Genomic DNA, 19539 nt, shown 5'->3' on the forward strand with positions numbered 1-19539 from the left:
AATAAGGAATAACTCTTTGTTTACAGCAAGAAGAAAAAAAAAAAAACCTGGGTGTCGAGTATGATCAAAAAAAGTACACTCCGATAAATTCTATTGCAATCAATCCAGTTAAATGCTTCTCAGAAAGAAAGTATACATAAAACATTTATAAAAACTGCAAATTTCTTTTGAATTTCAAATACATACTTCATTAAAAAAGAGAATGCCAACAAACACTGTTTAATGAACATTTTATTTGCCAGAATTGGCACAGACTGACAAACACATCGCTTGGTTTGTATAAAAACAATAGGACATTAGTAAAAATCACAAAAAGAACAAAAACAGACTTACTCTGGAGAGTTGAGATTGAGGCCTAGTGTTGTCAAGTCACTTCCTAATGCAAGATGTACCATCCCTGGGTCTGTTTCAGCTGCCCTGATGAATGTTAACAAGCCAATCATGCCAAACTGATCGGTCACCATACCTTGAGGAATGTTGGTAACGCGGCCTAGACAAGACATACCAGCAATTATGATTAGAAACATCTAACAAAATATTTTTGACAAGAGCTTGAGGTCCTGTTAATTAAAACAGGAAAAGACAGGACTGTGTAGAGAATAAAAGTGGTAATAAACCCAAAATCAAAAATGTAATACATTGCAGCTTACCAATCATTGGATGTGTTGACTGCAATAATTTTCTTTATTAGGATTTTTTTCCCCTCTGTTTTCACCGGCCAATAACACACCTTCTGTATTAGAGTGCTTATACTCTGGATGAAGGAGCAAGAGAGACACCTCTGGAAAGCAGCATTGTCAGTCTGGGGGAGGGCAGGATTAATTGTTCTAGCAGATTTAAGTGCGCTTATATTTTAAAGCCAAATTCCAACACTTTTTAGACAGTTACAGCAACAGTTTCCTTTTAGGGATAAAGGTTTTACATAAATAAAGTTTATAACCCCTGTCAGTGGTAAATGGTTTGTCTCAGCCATAACCTCAAACATCTACAGGACAACTTGCTCTGTTTAAAAATAAAACAGACTTACTGGCTGTAAGCTAGCTGAAAGTAAAACAAAGCCTAAAAAAGAAAACCAACGCAGCCAGCACACCTAGGAAGTGGTAAGCTGCAAAAGATTAAAAATGTTTGCTTTGGAGTTAATACGGTTTTAAAGAATTTAACAAAATAAAAACCAAAAAAGTGTAAATGTTGGTACCAAGGTATTCTGTAAGGGCCTTTTAAACTACGGTATGTTCAGGGTGGTCTCAGTGTTCTGGCATTTAAAAGAGAACCAGTCACCACTTTTTTGCAAGGCTATGAATATTCAATCTTAAAAATTAAAATATCTATAAAAGCTTTCTAATAAGAACTGTACATTAGTCACCTTATTCAGCTTTACATATTTGGACTCTACCTTGAGATCCATGAATGAGAGGTCACCAGAAGTCTGACAGTTGCTATGTTTATCAACTGCTTGATCTTCCCACACTTTCTCCAAGCTCCTGATAGTGCTACATAAGTATTTACGGACACAGTTATACACATTAATGCTTTGGTTGATGTAGAAGATCTGTGCAGCAACAGCACCCAAGACCTTCATAAATCAGCTCAAATGTATGCAAAAGGACAGCCCCATTGCAAGGCACCAAAGAATACACTAGCAAAAAAAAAAAAAAAACACACAACAAAATTGCATGATTTAATTGTGCTTTAAAATAAAGGGTTACAAGACACCTCTTGAGGGGTGTTTTTTTCTTTTAAACCTTTATTTTTCAGACGGGGCTCCTGTGACTCAGTTAAAACTGCTGTCTCCTGGTTAAGGTCTCCTATGTTTATCCTTGGATTATTTTGCCCACCCCTCATTTTCCTTTTGGCACTGCTTTTGGACGTCCCACTAGTTATGATTTATGGAGCGCTGTGTCCATTGATGAACGAAAGAGAAAATGGGATTTTTGTAGTTGCCATAAAATCCATTTCTCATCGACGGACACAGCGCCCACCCCTCTATGGAGTTCTGATACTTCTAATACTGCTTGCTACTAAACTGATTACCTAGAGCAGAGAGGGGAGTTATATACCAGCTGAGGATGGCCCATGGGCGTAGCCTGGTGTTTTTTGTTCTGCCTAGTTCTACTCTTGGAGGAGGCAATATAACCCACCAGTTATGATTTATGTAGCGCTGTGTCCGGTCGATGAATGAAAGAAATCAGTATTTTTTTGCTAGAAAATTACTTTTTTTTTTTAGCAGAGTCCCTAGAGCATAAAATAGCGATCAGAATATTTTATGTCACACTGTATTTGCGTAGAAGTCTTTCAAACGCAGTTTTTTGTGGAAAAAATACACTTTAATGAATAAAAAAAAAAAAAAAAAACTGTAAAGTTAGCCCAATTTTTTTGAATAATGTAAAAGATGTTACGCCGAGAACCGTGATCTTTATGCTAAGGGGGAAAAAAAAAACCAACTGTAAAGTTAGCCCAATTTTTTTGAATAATGTAAAAGATGTTACGCCGAGAACCGTGATCTTTATGCTAAGGGAGGAAAAAAAAAAAAAAATCGGGATTCTCATTTTATCCAGAATCATGCAGCTCTTAATTTCTGGTAAAGGTTTTTGGCCAAAAGCTCCTGGGGATTCAGTGTGATGAGTCATAAGCCAATGGGTATGAACACAATGGTGGAATATGGCATTCCAGGCAGAAAGATGAATGTTTAAATACATGAACTGAATAATGTGACTCAATAATTCAGGTTACAGTCTATAGTAGAAATACTTTAAAACAGCAAATCTCCAACTCTGCAGTGAACTTGTGAAACGATTTTTCATTTGCCTGTAAAATCCTGTACAGGACATGGGTCTTCACAATCATAACAAATGGGTTATATGCCACACCTTCCGATGACTGGACACTGGCCAAGCCAATCAAAACTAACATTCACACCATGCAAGCCTGTTTTGTAATAAGCAATAGTAGGATCAAGTCACAAAGAAGAGGGTCCTGTATTCCAGGGCTCAAAATTTCAAGTCCTGAGCTACTAGCCAGGCCTTAAGAGTTACTCGCCACTTGTTGCCCCACCCAAACCCTACCCTGCTCCGCCCCTAAACACGCCCTCATAAAATATCTCATAAAATGACACTGTTAAATGTTTTATTCAGAATTAAGTTACAAAAATAAATATTAACAACAACAGAGAGAGGGGGTTTGACAGAGAGACAAGGGGGTGGGGGGAGGGGGTGACAGGGAGAGAGAGGGCTGTTTGATGCAAATAAAAGCAGTCATGAGAATTGTGTGGCCATGGAAATTTATGATCTTAAGTTTTGTGATGCAAATAAGTGCAGTCATGAAACATATGCAGACATGGAGATTCATGATCTTCCATTTTAGATGTAGATAAATGCATGCAGTCATGAAAAATGTGTAGTAATGGAGTATTGTGCTCAGGGATGGTGGTGTACAATCTATGATATATATCCAGATTTATCTGGTCACAAAACCAAATGGGAGACGTGTATCCAACAGGGGGGTTTTCCAGATCAATGCATCAGTGGTGTGCAATCCAGAATACATAACCGGATTCATCTGGTCACAAAACAAATGGGAGAAGTGTATCCTGCAGGGGGGTTCTAGATCAATGCATCAGAATTGCCAAACCTGTACAGGTGAGCTAGAGTATCAAGCCCGTGTACAATGTACTTGCTGCTTAGATAGTGTAAAAAATGGATTTTTGTAAGAACTTACCGTAAAATCCTTTTCTCTTAAGCTCATTGACAGACGTAGTCTTCTTGATTCTCAAGAGCTGGGTTATGTTGTCTCCGCAGGAGTAGGACTAGGCAGAATGACAAAACGTTCTGGCTCCACCCTAGGGGGCAGTCCCTGAGGGTATATCCTCCCTCTCTCTGCTACAGGGAATCAGTTCTGTTTAAAGCAGTACAGAGAATTTAACCCAACCCAACTCAATGATAGAGGGGCGGGTACTACGTCTGTCAATGAGCTTAAGAGAAAAGGATTTTACGGTAAGTTCTTACAAAAATCCATTTTTCTCTATCGCTCATTGACAGACGTAGTCTTCTTGATTCTCAAGAGCTGGGACATCCAGAAGCAGTGCCACAAATGAGGGGTGGGATTGACAAAATCAAATCCAATCTAGTAGGCCCAACCGGTGCCAAACTAGAAGTTTTAAAGGCTCATTATAAACAAAGAATGAGACTAAAAGAAAAAAATTTTCCAACGGAAAAAAACCCTCGAGGTAGACCACTGGTCTCCTCAAATTGCGGCCTGCAAAACCTTGCGGCCAAATGAGGCATCAGACGATGCCATTACATCAATTTTATAATGTTTAGAGAAGGTATGCACCGACGACCAGGTAGCCGCCTTGCACACCTGGACCACTGACGCCTGATGGCGAAAGGCCCATGACGCACTAAGTGCCCGAGTGGAGTGCGCCTTAACAGGGAACGGGGGCTCCCGACCCTTAATAGAATAAGCCTGCACTACCGTCTGTCTGATCCATCTGGAAATGGTCGCGGCAGATGCAGGCAACCCCTTTTTGGGTCCATCTGGGATCACAAAAAGTGAATCCGTCTTGCGAAACGAGTCTGTCGTTTTCAAGTATACCCTGATCGCCCGGACCACATCCAAGGAGTGCAAAGCAAATTCCCGAGGATGACTGGGCTTAGGACACAGGGAAGGTAATACAATATCTTCATTCAGATGAAATTCTGAAACCACTTTTGGTAGGAAGGATGGATTCGGACGAAGAACCACCTTATCTCTATGAACCACCAGATATGGTGAACGACAAGATAATGCGGCCAGCTCTGACACCCTGCGTGCAGAAGTAATAGCCACCAAGAAGGCCACCTTCTGGGACAACGTGGGTAGAAGAATCTCCCTAATATCTTCAAAGGGAGGTTTCTGAAGAACCGACAACACTAAATTAAGATCCCAGGGGGGTAACGGCGCGTGCACTGGCGGAGCCAGATGTCGCACCCCCTGGATAAAATTCCGCACCAAGGAATGAGTAGCCAAAGGCTTCTGAAAGAAGATGGCTAATGCTGAGACCTGACCCTTGATAGTACTCAAGGCCAGTTTCTGCTCAACCCCTTGTTGCAGAAAAGCCAATATTCGACTAATCGAATAAGACCGAGGACGGAACCCCAAAGGTTCACACCATGCAATGTAGGACTTCCATGTGCGATGATAAATCTTTCTGGAAGTCGCTTTCCTTGCTTCAACTAGAGTAGGAATAACTGAAGCTGACAAACCTTTGTCCTTCAGCACCTGGGTCTCAATAGCCAGGCCGTTAAAGCCAGCGATCGTAAAGCAGGATGGAAGATCGGTCCCTGAGACAGTAGATCCTCTCTGAGAGGAAGTCTCCACGGGACGTCCGCCACCAGTCTGACCATGTCGGCGTACCAAGCTCGACGAGGCCAGTCCGGAGCTACCAGGATTACTGGGATTCCTTCCTCCTCTACCCTGCGAAGAAGTCTTGGCAGTAACGCGAGAGGAGGGAAGGCATATATTAGCTGGTATTGCCCCCACGGGGCGATCAGTGCGTCTGCGGTTTCTGCTAGAGGATCGCGGGAGCGAGCCACGAATCTCTGAACTTTCCTGTTGAATCGTGATGCCAACAGATCCACATCCGGGGTGCCCCACCGTAGGCACAACTGGTGGAAAACGTCTGGATGGAGGGACCATTCCCCCTGATCCAGGGTCTGACGGCTGAGATAATCTGCCTGCCAATTCTCCACCCCCGGAATGAACACCGCAGAGATTGCTGGAACAAATCGTTCCGCCCAGCGAAGAATGCAAGCCACTTCTTTGGCCGCTCGGACACTCTTGGTGCCCCCCTGGTGATTGACATAAGCCACAGCCGTGGCATTGTCCGACTGGATCCGAACCGGGCTGCCCTGGAGCTGCTCGGTCCAGTGAATCAGACAAAGTCTGATCGCTCTCAGTTCCAATACATTTATCGGTAATCTGGATTCTTCCGGGGACCAAAGTCCCTGGGCAGATAATTGCCCGAGAATTCCTCCCCATCCGGATAGACTGGCATCCGTGGTCACTATCGTCCAATATATTGGCAGAAATGACTTTCCCTGGCTGAGCATTGGAGACCGAAGCCACCAAACCAGAGACTCTCTGGTCTGTTTGCTCAATCGTATCTGATTGTCCAGGGACTCCGGATTCCGATTCCATCTGAGGAGAATCTCTTGCTGAAGAATTCGGGTATGGGACTGGGCAAATGGGACTGCTTCGAATGAAGCCACCATCAACCCCAGAACCCTCATGCAAGTCCGAAGGGAAGACCAGCTGTTGGACAGTAACAACTGGACTGCTGATTGAATCTTTCGAAGTTTCCCTACCGGAAGGAAAACTCTCGTCCTGACTGTGTCTAGAATTAGACCCAGATATTCGAGCCTCTGGGTGGGAACCAGAAATGACTTTTGCTGGTTCACCAGCCACCCGAATTCCTGTAAAGAAATCATAGTAATTTCTATGTTTTGTAGCAAGGTCTGAGGAGACTCTGCATGAAGCAGAAGATCGTCTAGGTAACCTAGAATCGATATACCTCTTTGGCGCAGAAGTGCCAACATTGGGGCCAACACTTTTGTGAAGACCCGCGGAGCCGTGGCGAGACCGAAAGGTAACGCCACAAACTGATAGTGGTTCTCCTCTACGGAAAAGCGTAGAAAACGCTGATGTCCTGCGAAAATGGGAATGTGAAGATAGGCGTCCTTGATGTCTATGGACGCTAGGACATCCCCTGGATGCAGGAAGGCTGCTACCGTGCGAATGGACTCCATTCTGAATCTTCTTATGTTGACGAAAGAATTGAGTGCTCTTAAGTCCAGAATTGGACGCACTTTGCCCTCTTTCCTGGGTATTGTAAACAGGTTTGAATAAAACCCTTGAAACCGTTCTGTCCAAGGAACGTGGACTACCACTCCTTGTTGTAGTAGATCTGTGACCGCTCTCCGCAGATCTTCTAGACGATCCGGAGATAGTCGGATATTGGAAGGGAAGAATCGCGCCGGTGGGAGAGATCGAAACTCGATCTTGTACCCTGACTTTATGACTTCGCAAACCCATTTGTCCGGGATTCTGGAAAGCCATGGATCCGGGAACCGGCGAAGACGTCCCCCCACCCCAGTTATGGGTGGGGGCGCACCTTCAGGCTTTGGATGGTTTATCTTCAGGTCTGGAGGGGGCGGGCTTTTGCTTGCCCGACCAACGACCCCTGACGCCTCCTGCAGGAGGCTTGGAGGACTTAGTTTTTTCACCCGCTGGACGAAAAAACCTCTTGTGAGCAGAAAAAGAAGGCCCTCGTCTTTGACGAGTTCCTCTACCTTTAAAATTTTGCGGTAAAAAGGTGCTTTTTCCACCGGTGAGACCCTTAATGATCTCATCTAAGTTGGCTCCAAATAGACGTTCTCCTGAAAAGGGGATATTAGCCAATGCTTTTTTGGAACCTTGGTCGGCTATCCAACCTTTTAGCCACAGTGTACGCCTGAGAACCACTGCTGAGACTGATGCTCGCGCCATTAATGGAGTGGCGTCTAACGCCGCATCACATACAAACTGTAACCCCTGTATCATTTGTTCCAACAAATCTGATACCGCCTGAGGGACTTCTTCTAAGTCCCGGCGTAACCACTTAGTCCATTCAGTTACAGCCTGCGAAACCAGACCAATAGCAATTATTGGCCTGAAAGCTGATCCAATCAAGGAAAACATGGTGCGAGACATAGCTTCTATCTTGCGATCCACTGGATCTTTAAAAGACGGAGCGTCTTCCAAAGGAATAACCGTGGCTTTATTCAATCTAGCAATTGGTGAATCCACCACAGGTGGTTCTGTCCATTTCTTAATAAGGGTTTCCTCAAACGGATAACGCCTGTCAATGCGTTTGGAAATATTAAAAGTGCGTTTTGGCAGACGCCATTCTTCATCGATTGGATTGCCAAAACATTTGGGCAATGGAAAAACCTTTGCCACCTTGATGCGCTTTTTAGTCCCAAAAGGGATCTCAGTTTCAGCTATTTCTGATGGAATACCCTGTAACCTTAAGGTCTCTTGAACAGATACAATGAGTGCGTTTACCAACGCTTCCTCTCGGGCTATGGCTGATGCCGAAACATCCTCCTCACTGTCTGAAGAGACAGGACCCGAGACACCAATACCAGATGAAGTACCTGCAACTGCAGAAATAGGCTCAGAGTCTGAATCCGAGGTTTCAGATAATAAGGGGTTAGGCGGGGGTCGCTTTCTTGCGCCCTGTCCCTGACAAGCCACTTCCACCCGGGACACAAAAGTTTCCATAATGGCTGACAAAGATTCAATTGTCAATGGGGTGCTGGAGGATCCCGCAGACCCCTCGAGGGGATCCGGAGGAGATACATGAGTGGCAGGGTCCATGTTAATACAGGACACTTTTGCCAGCAATAAACAAAAAACTTCTCTTTTTTTTTTTTTTTTTTGTGTGTCTCCCCCTAGCGCAATAGCGCCCCTCAGAGTACCTGCTTCTCGATCCCAGAGAGAGAGAGAGAGGGACCCCCAAGGCTCACCAACCGATGCAGTGCAGTTTCCAACAGACTGCAGCCAGCGTCTGTCTTACACAGACTGGAAGGAGCTGTTTGCTTTTTCCCGGGCAGAAGGCGTGGCTCCGCCCCCTGTGTACGCCTTCCGGCGTTCCCAGCCCTCCACGAGGAAGCTGGGCTCACAAAACATGGCCGCCCCCATAGAAGAGACATAAGACTCCAAAAACATGGCGGCCGGCGTGACCTGAGGACATACATGCATTCGGTCTACGGCAAAATGGCGGCGGACCGCCGATATCGTCTTCCCAGCACATCCACCTGCACTCTGCTGAGAGGTGACATATGGATCTACAGAGATACACTGCACATAAGGTAGGATTATACCTCCTATGTTTGCTGTAATGTTACAGTCTGCTGGGTAGAGTGCTAGCTCTTGAACCAAGTCCACTTCCCACAAACACATGCTGTATTACAAGGGGGACTTGTAAGTGTCAGATATATACTGACCATATATGGAGGGGCCCATAATATATACTGCCTCATAAATGAGAAAAAAAGGGAACGTTTTACTCACCATACCGAACCGACAGGCACCCTCTCTTCATAATACCCTCTCCACCGAGGTGGGGGTTTGTGGACGCCTCGACTCTCTGGTCCTGGCGTCCAAGCGAGCTTTTAACTCGCAAAGTCAGTCCCTTTACTGGGACTCCGTCGCGGCCGACTCAGCGCACTGGTCTGCACGCGCTTTTAGGCAGAGACCGGGGTGACCACTGGATCTCACATCCAGCCCGTCGCCCGGCCCCGCATACTTACTTGAATATGTCGCGGCCGACCAAGCGCAATGCCTGGTCTGCACGCGCTCGTAGGCCGGCTGGGGTGACCACAAGTGTCGCCCAGTCCGGCATTTTTTGACTAGACAGAAAAAAACTGATTCCCTGTAGCAGAGAGAGGGAGGATATACCCTCAGGGACTGCCCCCTAGGGTGGAGCCAGAACGTTTTGTCATTCTGCCTAGTCCTACTCCTGCGGAGACAACATAACCCAGCTCTTGAGAATCAAGAAGACTACGTCTGTCAATGAGCGATAGAGAAAGGACAGTGGGCTTAATACACAGAAAGCAATATATGTGTAACAGGCTGACCTTTTTAGGAGAAGAAGTGTATGTGTGCTAGATCAGACTTAACAATCCCACCTGTAGAAGTTTGTCTGAGAATGTGAGGGGGATGGGGAGACCTCCTGCCTGTACATTCAAGTAGTGAGTACAGTACCTTTTCATTAGTCCCGGGCGGTTTGCAGGTCTCAGAGGGGGGCCAAGTATAAGGGTGGATGAATGAGATGTCCGCATGCTGTTGGTTGCTACATAGTGGAACGCACACTAACCACCTCGGAAGCAGCTGTGCGTTCCACCTCCTCACCATACTGGCCTATTGCCGAGTGTGTTGTGTGTTCAGTCCCGCCCACGTAGGAGTAAGTCCGATCACAGTGCTCATCTTACTCAATGTTCACCATGTAGCTGCTGCTTGTTGTGCTGCTAATGAAACTTTCCCGCCCACATATCTTCACACAGGCACGGCTGCACTGAGTGTGCAGGCACAGGGAGAGAGAGAGAGAGAGAGAGAGAGAGGGCGGGAGAAAGCAGAGCAGATGCAGTCTCTCCCATTCCTGGAGGGGGGGGGGGGGGGCTGCTCACTGGGCTATGAACCACACACAGACTTGTGACAGGAGGAGGAGAGGAGCTGCATATTCCCCCTACAGCACAGCCCTGTTTTCTTACTCGCCCTGTTCATCAATCAACTCGCAAAATGCGAGCAGGAGAGTTGAATTTTTGAGGGCTGCTGTATTCTATACTGTATGCCAAGAAAATAATTTTATAAGCAAGTCAAACGTACCATTTTCTTTATCCTACAGTACAGGACACGTCTTAACAAAAAAAAATGGGACACCCCAAAGCAGTAAAATGAGTAACATTGCAACCAAGAAACTGCCAACACATCCTCAACATACAGACCAACAATGGACACAAAAGTAGTTGTAAATAGAGTCGGGCAAAAGGTTCAGCCGAGAAAAAGTTTGGTTTGAACATTGCTCGTCTCACCCCCCCCCCCCCCCTTTCCTGACCTGCCAGGCTGCATGCCCCTGATTTTTTTTTTTTATTATTATTGTTTGCAGAGCTGCTAATTGTATTGTATTGCTGGCAATTAAAATGTCTTTTTTTCCCCTGATAAATGTCAGTTTTGCTGCAGAAGGTTCTATGCACGATACAGATGTGCCACTTTACAGTCAGCTTACGGTGATTGATAATCCAGTGGTTCCTCAGATATTGAGCAAAGAACAGGGAACTCGCATAGAGCATTACCATAAAAAAATTAACATTTATTAAACATTAATTACTCAAACCTAAAGATGTCAAAAGGTGTATCATATATCCTACGGTTATAATATATACTGCGCTTATCCGAAATATACAGCAGCCAGCAACAACAAAATGACAATTTGTGAAGACAATGGAAAAGCAAAAAATTTTGCAGCGCTTTTAGATTGTGTTATGAAGTGCAATGGTGCTAATGCATATAAATATATGCCAACCCAAAAAAAAAAAAGTGCATAAACTATGTGCAAAATCACGTAATTACAGTGCTAAAGTGTGCCACTTCTAAAGTATCTAAATACTTCAATACATAAAGTGCAAAATTGCATAAGAACCACAAAATTACTACAGTACTAGGCAATAAAGTGCAAAATTAGGTATGGACCACAAAATCAAAATAACATTATATATATATATAAAATATATATTAAAGTGCATAAGTGATAAAGTGGCTGATGCTGTTAATGTGAAATGCTCATCATAGCATAAAGTCCACAAATTCCACCATAGATGTGCAAAGGTGCTAATAAAGTCTTCTATTGTGAATTCAGGTGCTTGACCACCACCAACAGGACAAGTGTAATGAAGGCTTACCAGATGTAGTGGACCCAAAATGATGTCTACTTAGACGAAATGCATCAGTCTACTGCTAATGCTATCTTTTATCTACTTTTACAAGCGCTATACCATCAAGTCTGTGTAAGTGCGTTTCTTCTTTTTTACGATTAAATGTTTCAAAAAGATATAAAAAGCTCACATAGTGTGTATCTTCTTAAAAAATGTAATAGTAAGAAAGAAGAAACACACTTACAGACTTGATGGTATAGCGCTTGTACAAGTAGATAAAAGAAGGCATTAGCAGTAGGTCTGACACGTTTTATCCAAGTAGACATCATCTTGGGTCCACTACATCTGGTAAGCCTTCATTACAATTGTCCTGTTGGTGGTGGGTCAAGCACCTGAATTCACAATAGAAGACTTATCAGCACCTTTGCACATCTATGGTGGAATTTGTGGACTTTATGTTATGATGAGCATTTCACATTAACAGCATCAGCCACTTTATCACTTATACACTTTAATATATTTTTTATAGATATGTTTTTTTGATTGTGGTCCATACCCAATTTTGCACTTTATGTATTTAGATACTTTATAAGTTGCACATTTCATAACTGTACTGTAATTACGTGATTTTGCACATAGTTTATGCACTTTATTTTTTGGTTAGCATACATTTATATGCATTAGCACCATTGCACTTTATAACACAATCTAACAGCGCTGCGAATGTTTGCTTTTCCAGTATCATATATCCTAGCTGAACACTTAGCAGTGCAAATGGCTGTCCCACACATCTTCAGCAACACCTCCAGGATAATGTTTAGTGTCAATATAGATTGCCATGCAGCTGCACCCCAACACAGCATTTTATCCACTGATTTTTTTTTTCCCAAAGGGTTGGCCAACAAGTTGCAGCCAAAACTGATCAGCAGAGGCCTGAACATCTACACTGGTAGAACTTTGTAAACACGTAAACCAAAGACCAGGCAGCAGCAGCACTACACAGCTAAGCAACAAAAGCCTGATACTGAAATACCCAGGATGTGCCAACAAAGACCTAGTAGAATGTGCCTTATCGGAAATGGAAGCTCCTTATTCCAGCTACAGGCACGAGAAAACACTGGCCAAATCCACCTAGCAATAGAGGAGTGTAAAGCTGGAAAACCCTTCTTAGAGCCCTCAGACCAAAAAAAAAAAACAACAAAAATGATTCTCCATGTTCACCCTGTTTATGTGGACAACATCTATAGTATTTTAGAGGCAATCTAGATTTCTTATCAGAACTGGCTTTATTTTATTAAAATAATTGTTTTTTCTTTCGCTCTTGGATGTATGTCTATGTACTAGTTTGTGGTTTTTATTTTTTGTAGGTTATATGGTCATATTTTAACCACTTTAAGACCAGGCTTTCTCTGGCACTTTTATATACAAGTTTAAATCAGTATTTTTTGCTAGAAAATTACTTTAAACCTCCAAACATACCATTTTTTTTTGCAGAGTCCCTAGGGAATAAAATTGCTATCGCTGCAATTTTTTTGTCACACAATATTTGCGCAGCAGTTTTGAAAACGCAATTTTGAGGGGAAAAAATACACACACTTTAACAATTTAAAAAAAAAACCATACCCCAATTTTTTTTTTTTTTACAAACCTCAAATTTTGATGTTATGCCCAGGAAAAAGATACTTAAACATGTCAAATTGCGAACACTTGTGGAAGACCGACAACTACGGTACTTAAAAAGCTCCACAGGCGACGCTTTAAACGCCTTTATAGGTTACTGGTTTAAAGTTACAGAGGAAGTCTAGTGCTAGAATCATTGCTCTCGCTCAAACGCTCACAGCGATACTCAACATGTGTGGTGCTAATACGGTTTACATGTGTGAGCGACTTACGTACGGGTTCACTCCTGCGTGCGATGGGGGCGCTTTACATTGTTTCTTTATTTTACTTTGTTTGAACACTGTCCCTTTATTCCTATTATAAGGAATGTAAGCACCCCTTGTAATAGAAATAGGGATGACAGGTCCTCTTTATGGAGAGATCTGGGGTCAAATCTCTGTACCTTTAAAAAAAAGGGGGAAAAAAAAGTATTATATATATATATATATATATATATATATATATATATATATATATATATATATATATATATATATATATATATATATATATATATATATATATATATATATATATATATATATATATATACATATATACATACACACATACATACACACTTCCAGCCGAGACCGGAAATGACATTGCTCCGGGGCTTCAAGGCCATAGAGGCGATTAAAGACGATCTACTCTTTGATTGCCTATAGGAGCAGCTGGCCGCCACGTCGGGTAGTTTCTCAGGTGAACCAGCAAGCCAGAGAGACACCGGCGAGCAACGGGAGGGGATGTCCCCTCCAGCCGCTTCTGGAAGCACTCCAGAGGCCCATGAGCTACTCAACCTGCTTTCATGAGAAAGCAAGCTGCCGGCTGTAAAAGAATAATACCGGAGTTATGGCGGATATCTTCAGCCATAATCCTGGTAAAACCACAACATACATATATATATATATATATATATATATATATATATATATATATATATATATATATATAGCGGTCTTGAAGTGGTTAATTTTTAGTTTTCTATATGGCACTGTAATAGGGGAATATTCAAGAGGCCTTTGAGGTGCTAAGGAAGGTGAGGGTCCCTATGAAACGAGTTGACCCCATTGTAGCTACCGTCTTGACACCCCATCGGGTTTTACAGGGATTGGCTGTTGATGCAATTAGGACCTCAAAATATGTATTATTGATTTTAACATTTGTCGGAAGTTTTTTAATGTATACCAGTTACTATTGGAGGCATATGTGAAGTCCTACTATTTTGATTTTTGTGGGTGGTTTCTGATAGGGAACAGGCAAAGTGAAAGCAAGGCAACCTCCTCATTTAAGTTGAATCCAGATACCACTTTAGCCACAAAAGAGTGGTCACAGGTCCACCGTCCAATGCCTTGAAAAAGTATTCATACCACGTGAAATTTTCCACATTTTGTCATGTTACAAACAAAACCGTAAATGTATTTTATTGAGAATTTGTATGATAGACAAACACAAAGTGGCACATAATTGTGAAGTGGAAGGAAAATAATTTTCTAATTTTTTTTACAAACATCTGAAAAGTATGGCGTGCATTTGTATTGAGCGCCCTTTACTCTGATACCCCTAATTGGATTTCTGGTGGAACCAATTGCCTTCAGAAGTCACCCAATTCGTAATTAGTCTCTAAGTTAATCTCAGTATACATACAGTTCTTTGAATCCATCAGAGGATTGATAGAGAACCTTAGTGAACAAACCACATCATGAAGGCCAAGGAACACACCAGGCAGGTCAGCGCTAAAGTTGTGGAGAAGATTAAAGCAGGGTTGAGTATGAAAGAAAAAAAAAAAGAAAAATATCCCAAGCTTTGAACATCTCATGGAGCACAGTTCCATCCATCATAAGAAAATGGAAAGAGTATGGCACAACTGCAAACCTACCAACACATGGCCATCCACCTAAACCGACAGGCTGGGAAAGGAGAGCATTAATCAGAAAAGTAGCCAGGAAGCCCATGGTAACTCCTGAGGAGCTGCAGAAATCCACAGCTCAGGTGGGAGAATTTGTCACAGTTCAACTATTAGTTGTGCACTCCACTAATCTGGCGTTTATGGAAGAGTGGCAAGAAGAAAGCCATTGTTGAAAGAAGTCCCGTTTGCAGTTTGCGAGAAGCCATGTGGGGGACACAGCAAACCTTTGGAAGAAGGTGCTCTGATCAGATGAGACCAAAATTGAACTTTTTGGACTAAAAGCAAAACCATACGTGTGGCGGAAAAATAACATTGCACACATCACCCCCGAATACACCGTCCCCACCGTGAAAAATGGAGGTGGCAGCATCATGTTGTGGGGATGCTTTTCTTCAGCAGGGGCAGGGAATCAGGTCAAAGTTGATGGGAAGATGGATGGGGCTAAATACAGGGCAATCCTGGAAGAAAACCTGTTAAGAGTCTGCAAAAGAAATGACTGGGGTGGCGGTTCACCTTCTAGCAGGACAAAGACCATAAACATACAGCCAGAGCTACAATGAAAGGATTTAGATCAAAGCATATTCAGGTGTTATAATGGGTTATAATGGCTCAGTCAAAGTCCAGACTTAAATCCAATTGAGAATCTGTAGCAAGACTTGAAATTTCTGTTCACAGACGCTCTTCATCCAATCTGACAGAGCTTGAGCTAGTTTGCAATGAAGAATGGGCAAACATTTCACGCTAGATGTGCAAAGCTGGTGGAGACATACCCAAAAAGACTTGCAGTAAAGGTGGTTCTACAAAGTATTGACTACAAATGCACGCCACACTTTTCGGATATTTGTAAAAAAAAAAATACTAATTATTTTCCTTTCACTTCACAATTATGTGCCACTGTGTTGGTCTATCAAATAAAAATTCACAATAAAATACATTTACAATTTTGGATGCAACGTGTGGAAATGTGGAAAAATTCAGGGGTTATGAATGCTTTTTCAAAGCACTGTATATCTGTGCAAAATCAAAAATGGCTCTTTATAAAGATAAAGCAGTCAGTTCCAGAATCCATCTAGTCGCAGTAACTGCCACCAGGAAAGCCACCTTATATGTAAAATCCACCAAGGAAATCTCCCAGATCAGTTTAAAAAGCAGCCACTGGAGCCCAAAAGCACCAGTGGAAAATCCAGTTTCACAGGAGTCCAGTGAGGTGGAATAATAAGTGAACGTAGGCATTTACCAAAGAGTGAAAGGCTAAGGATCTCTGGAACAAAAAATCCAGGGCCCAATCTTACAAAATACTCAATGCAAGTTTCTGGTCCAGGTCAGACTGCAGATAAGTCAGTAGGCATTCCGCAGACTATTAGCAAGGGGGGAAGCCAGCGAACATGAAGCAGGATAGAAGGGACCTGGAGAAAGATCTGGTTGGTCCAGAAGTGGGAATAGATTCCGCTAGAAGGCAACTCATATCTGAGAGCCAAGCTCTCCTTGACCAGTTTGGACCTACAAAAATTGTGAGCATCTTTTCTACCTCAAATCGGTGAAGCAGATGTAGCAGCTACATGAAGAAAGGCAAAGATCAGCTAGAATTGATTCCACAGTCACCAGAGCATCCACTGTGAACACTTGTGGATCCTGCATTCTGGTGACAAATCTGTCCAACTTCTTATAAATTATGGGTGCCAGGAGCTCCACATTTGGTGTCCAAGATGGCGCTCAAATAGCAGCCATAGAGTCTTTCCAGTGAGGTGGGAAATGCCCAAACGGGCTGGTCCAGAGTTTTTGGTACCATGAAGACATGGTGGGGTACCACATAACCATTAAAAAAATAATGTGAAGGGTGTGCTGATATAATGTTGAAGCTGCAACCAAAGATTATTACCACCTGGTGTGGAATATGAGTTTAAATAAATTAGTTTGGTGCACTGTATGAAAATAAATAAATCTCGTGTAGAAAACACAAACAAATGACATGCATATAAACACAACAAGCTGGTGAATAAATCAATAATGAATAAACTTTCGGTACAAATGTGCTTAAACGTAAAGTGTCCATAAAGTCCATATTCATCCACAGAGCATCACCGCAAAATGAATGTAAGATCCAAATATAGGAACCAAAGTGGTGCTCTATCCAATTCCAAAAAGTGTGTGTGAATCCCACCACCTATAGGGTTTCTTCCTTACCCGACGGATAAAAGTAAGGTGCAATAAACTCCCAAATCAAATCCCTGTGTGATTGAGGATCTCCAGTGTTGTAAATTCACCATGTGCTAAAGACAAATGTCTAAGCCTCTTACCGGATGAAAATACCACTGCGCTTGGAATATTTCCCGCTAGGGGCTTCCTTTCCTTCAACACCAGCAGATTCAATTGTGGATGACCTCAAATACACAAACCCCTGAAGCTGCTGCACTTCTCCGTATGACTCCACGAATGTGTAGTATATATGTAATAAAGAATGCAGCCAATAGTGCATTACCCCCAAAACTTTATTAAGACAGAAAGCAAATGCACTTACATTTGTGTATCTTGATACAAGCAATCGCTGAATACCCTATAGCTATCCGTGGCCGGGTGCAGCACGGACCGCGGATGACGTGTGTGACGTCACGCTCGTGCATTTGAGGTCATCCACAATTGAATCTGCTGGTGTTGAAGGAAAGGAAGCCCCCAGCGGGATACATTCTAAGCGCAGTGGTATTTTCATCCGGTAAGAGGCTTAGACATTTGTCTTTGACACGTGGTGAATTTACAACACTGGAGATCCTCAATCACACAGTGATTTGAGAGTTTATTGCACCTTACTTTTATCCGTCGGGTAAGGAGGAAACCCTATAGGTGGTGGGATTCACACACACTGCTTTGGAATTGGATAGAGCACCACTTTGGTTCCTATATTTGGATCTTACATTCATTTTGCGGTGATGCAATGTGGATGAATATGGACTTTATGGACACTTTACGTTTAAGCACATTGTACCGAAAGTTTTTTTATTATTGATTTATTCACCAGCTTATTGTGTTTATATGCACATCATTTGTTTATGTTTTTTTTTTTTTTTTTACACAAGATTTATTTTCATACACCGCACCAAACTATTTTACCACATAACCATGTTTAACGGGTCAGCACCCGACTCGTTTCAGTCAGATTCAAAATTTTGCCCCCTTTGGTTAGGCACTGCCTAGGGACCACAACCTTGAACCTGTAGAGCATCCAGCAGTGATGCACACACTGCACCATATACCTAGGTGCGTCACCCTCCTGCCAGGTCCAGTGCAGTTGCAGCATTACAGGCCATCCCTACTTCCATCTTTATGTGGGGTCAGGGTACACTCCCTGCAGCACTAAACCGGGGGAAACTGATCAGGAAAGGTCACATTCTTGCAATGGCTTGGTGTAGCCAATGTATTTTCTTCAAAGAAAATCTGTAAACATTAAAACACCCTTTCATAATTCTTCCCTCAGAGAAGATAAATCCATCACCTAAGGACACTAGTAAAATAGATGCACAGTGGGAGTGTTCAAGTTTTGATTGGCTTTGCCAGTGTCCAATCATCTGAAGGCATGGCATAAAACCCATCCAATCCATTCATGAATATTAAGACCTATACTGTACTGTAGGATTAAGAAACTTAAATCTAATATTTTCAAAGCACACAAATCAATGCTGACAGTGCACAGAGAAGCAAAAAAAAAAAAAAAAAATTTGCCAAACTTCTACCTTCAAAGTGCGCAAGACCCAACACCCTGAAAAGCCCAAACTTTCATAAATTATGCATGCATCTACCAGTACAATACCTAAAGCCTCAGCAAACATATTAGCATAGGTCCACTCCTCTACCTATTAAGTAATGCATTATGGAAAGCAGAGGGAAATGTACATGTGCATCACACGCCAAGATTTTCATGACTCCAGTGTATATAGAGGCAGAGAGTGATCTTGTATAACAAGGTGCCAAATTCTGCTCCGTAACAGTTTGCTTGACAAGATATTACTGGCTTTCTTTAAACAAAGGTTCTAACTGGGCACAAAAACTACCAATATCATTCAATAGGTTTTATTAAACTGCAAGCAAATACAGAAAAGGAACCATGATTTCAAATACATTACCATCAGGTAAAACCTGAATCCCTTTTTTCTGCTGGTTATTATTTTGCGTCGTGGAGCTTTTATCTCCTGGAAATTTGGGTCCATCTGTTGTTGAGACAGTCTTTCCTGGTGTATTTAAATTCTGCATGATAACACAAAAAAAATTAAAAAAATATTGAAAGATTCCACATCTTATTAGATTTGACGTTTGCAAAATGTATAAACGTATAATATTATTGAAAGTATACACCCATATAGAAGAGACTTTGTGGTTTAGTTCTCTTCAATCAACCAAGGGTTCATTCTTGAAGAGCGGTTTACCTTCTTGTTCCAACGTGTTGCTGCATGCAGCCAACATATCCAAATGGATAGATATGTATTGGCTGTACACACACACACACACACACACACACACACACACACACAC

General features: G+C 42.5%; 1 protein-coding gene across 4 annotated transcripts in view; it reads right to left on the reverse strand.

Annotated features, from left to right (window-relative positions):
* The window catches only part of CNOT2 (CCR4-NOT transcription complex subunit 2), a 186568-nt gene that overhangs the window by 45619 nt on the left and 121410 nt on the right, over nt 1-19539 (reverse strand). For all 4 annotated transcript variants that reach the window (XM_082256076.1, XM_082256079.1, XM_082256078.1 and 1 more), the window contains exons 9-10: nt 19134-19254; nt 334-490 (exon numbers count right to left, since the gene is read on the reverse strand). In XM_082256076.1, the coding sequence (XP_082112202.1) occupies nt 334-490; nt 19134-19254 (278 nt within the window). The remainder of the gene's footprint in view (nt 1-333; nt 491-19133; nt 19255-19539) is intronic.

Source organism: Pelophylax lessonae (genome assembly GCF_965119305.1).
Source record: "Pelophylax lessonae genome assembly, chromosome: 4".
In the NCBI taxonomy this organism is placed as follows: Eukaryota; Metazoa; Chordata; class Amphibia; order Anura; family Ranidae; genus Pelophylax; species Pelophylax lessonae.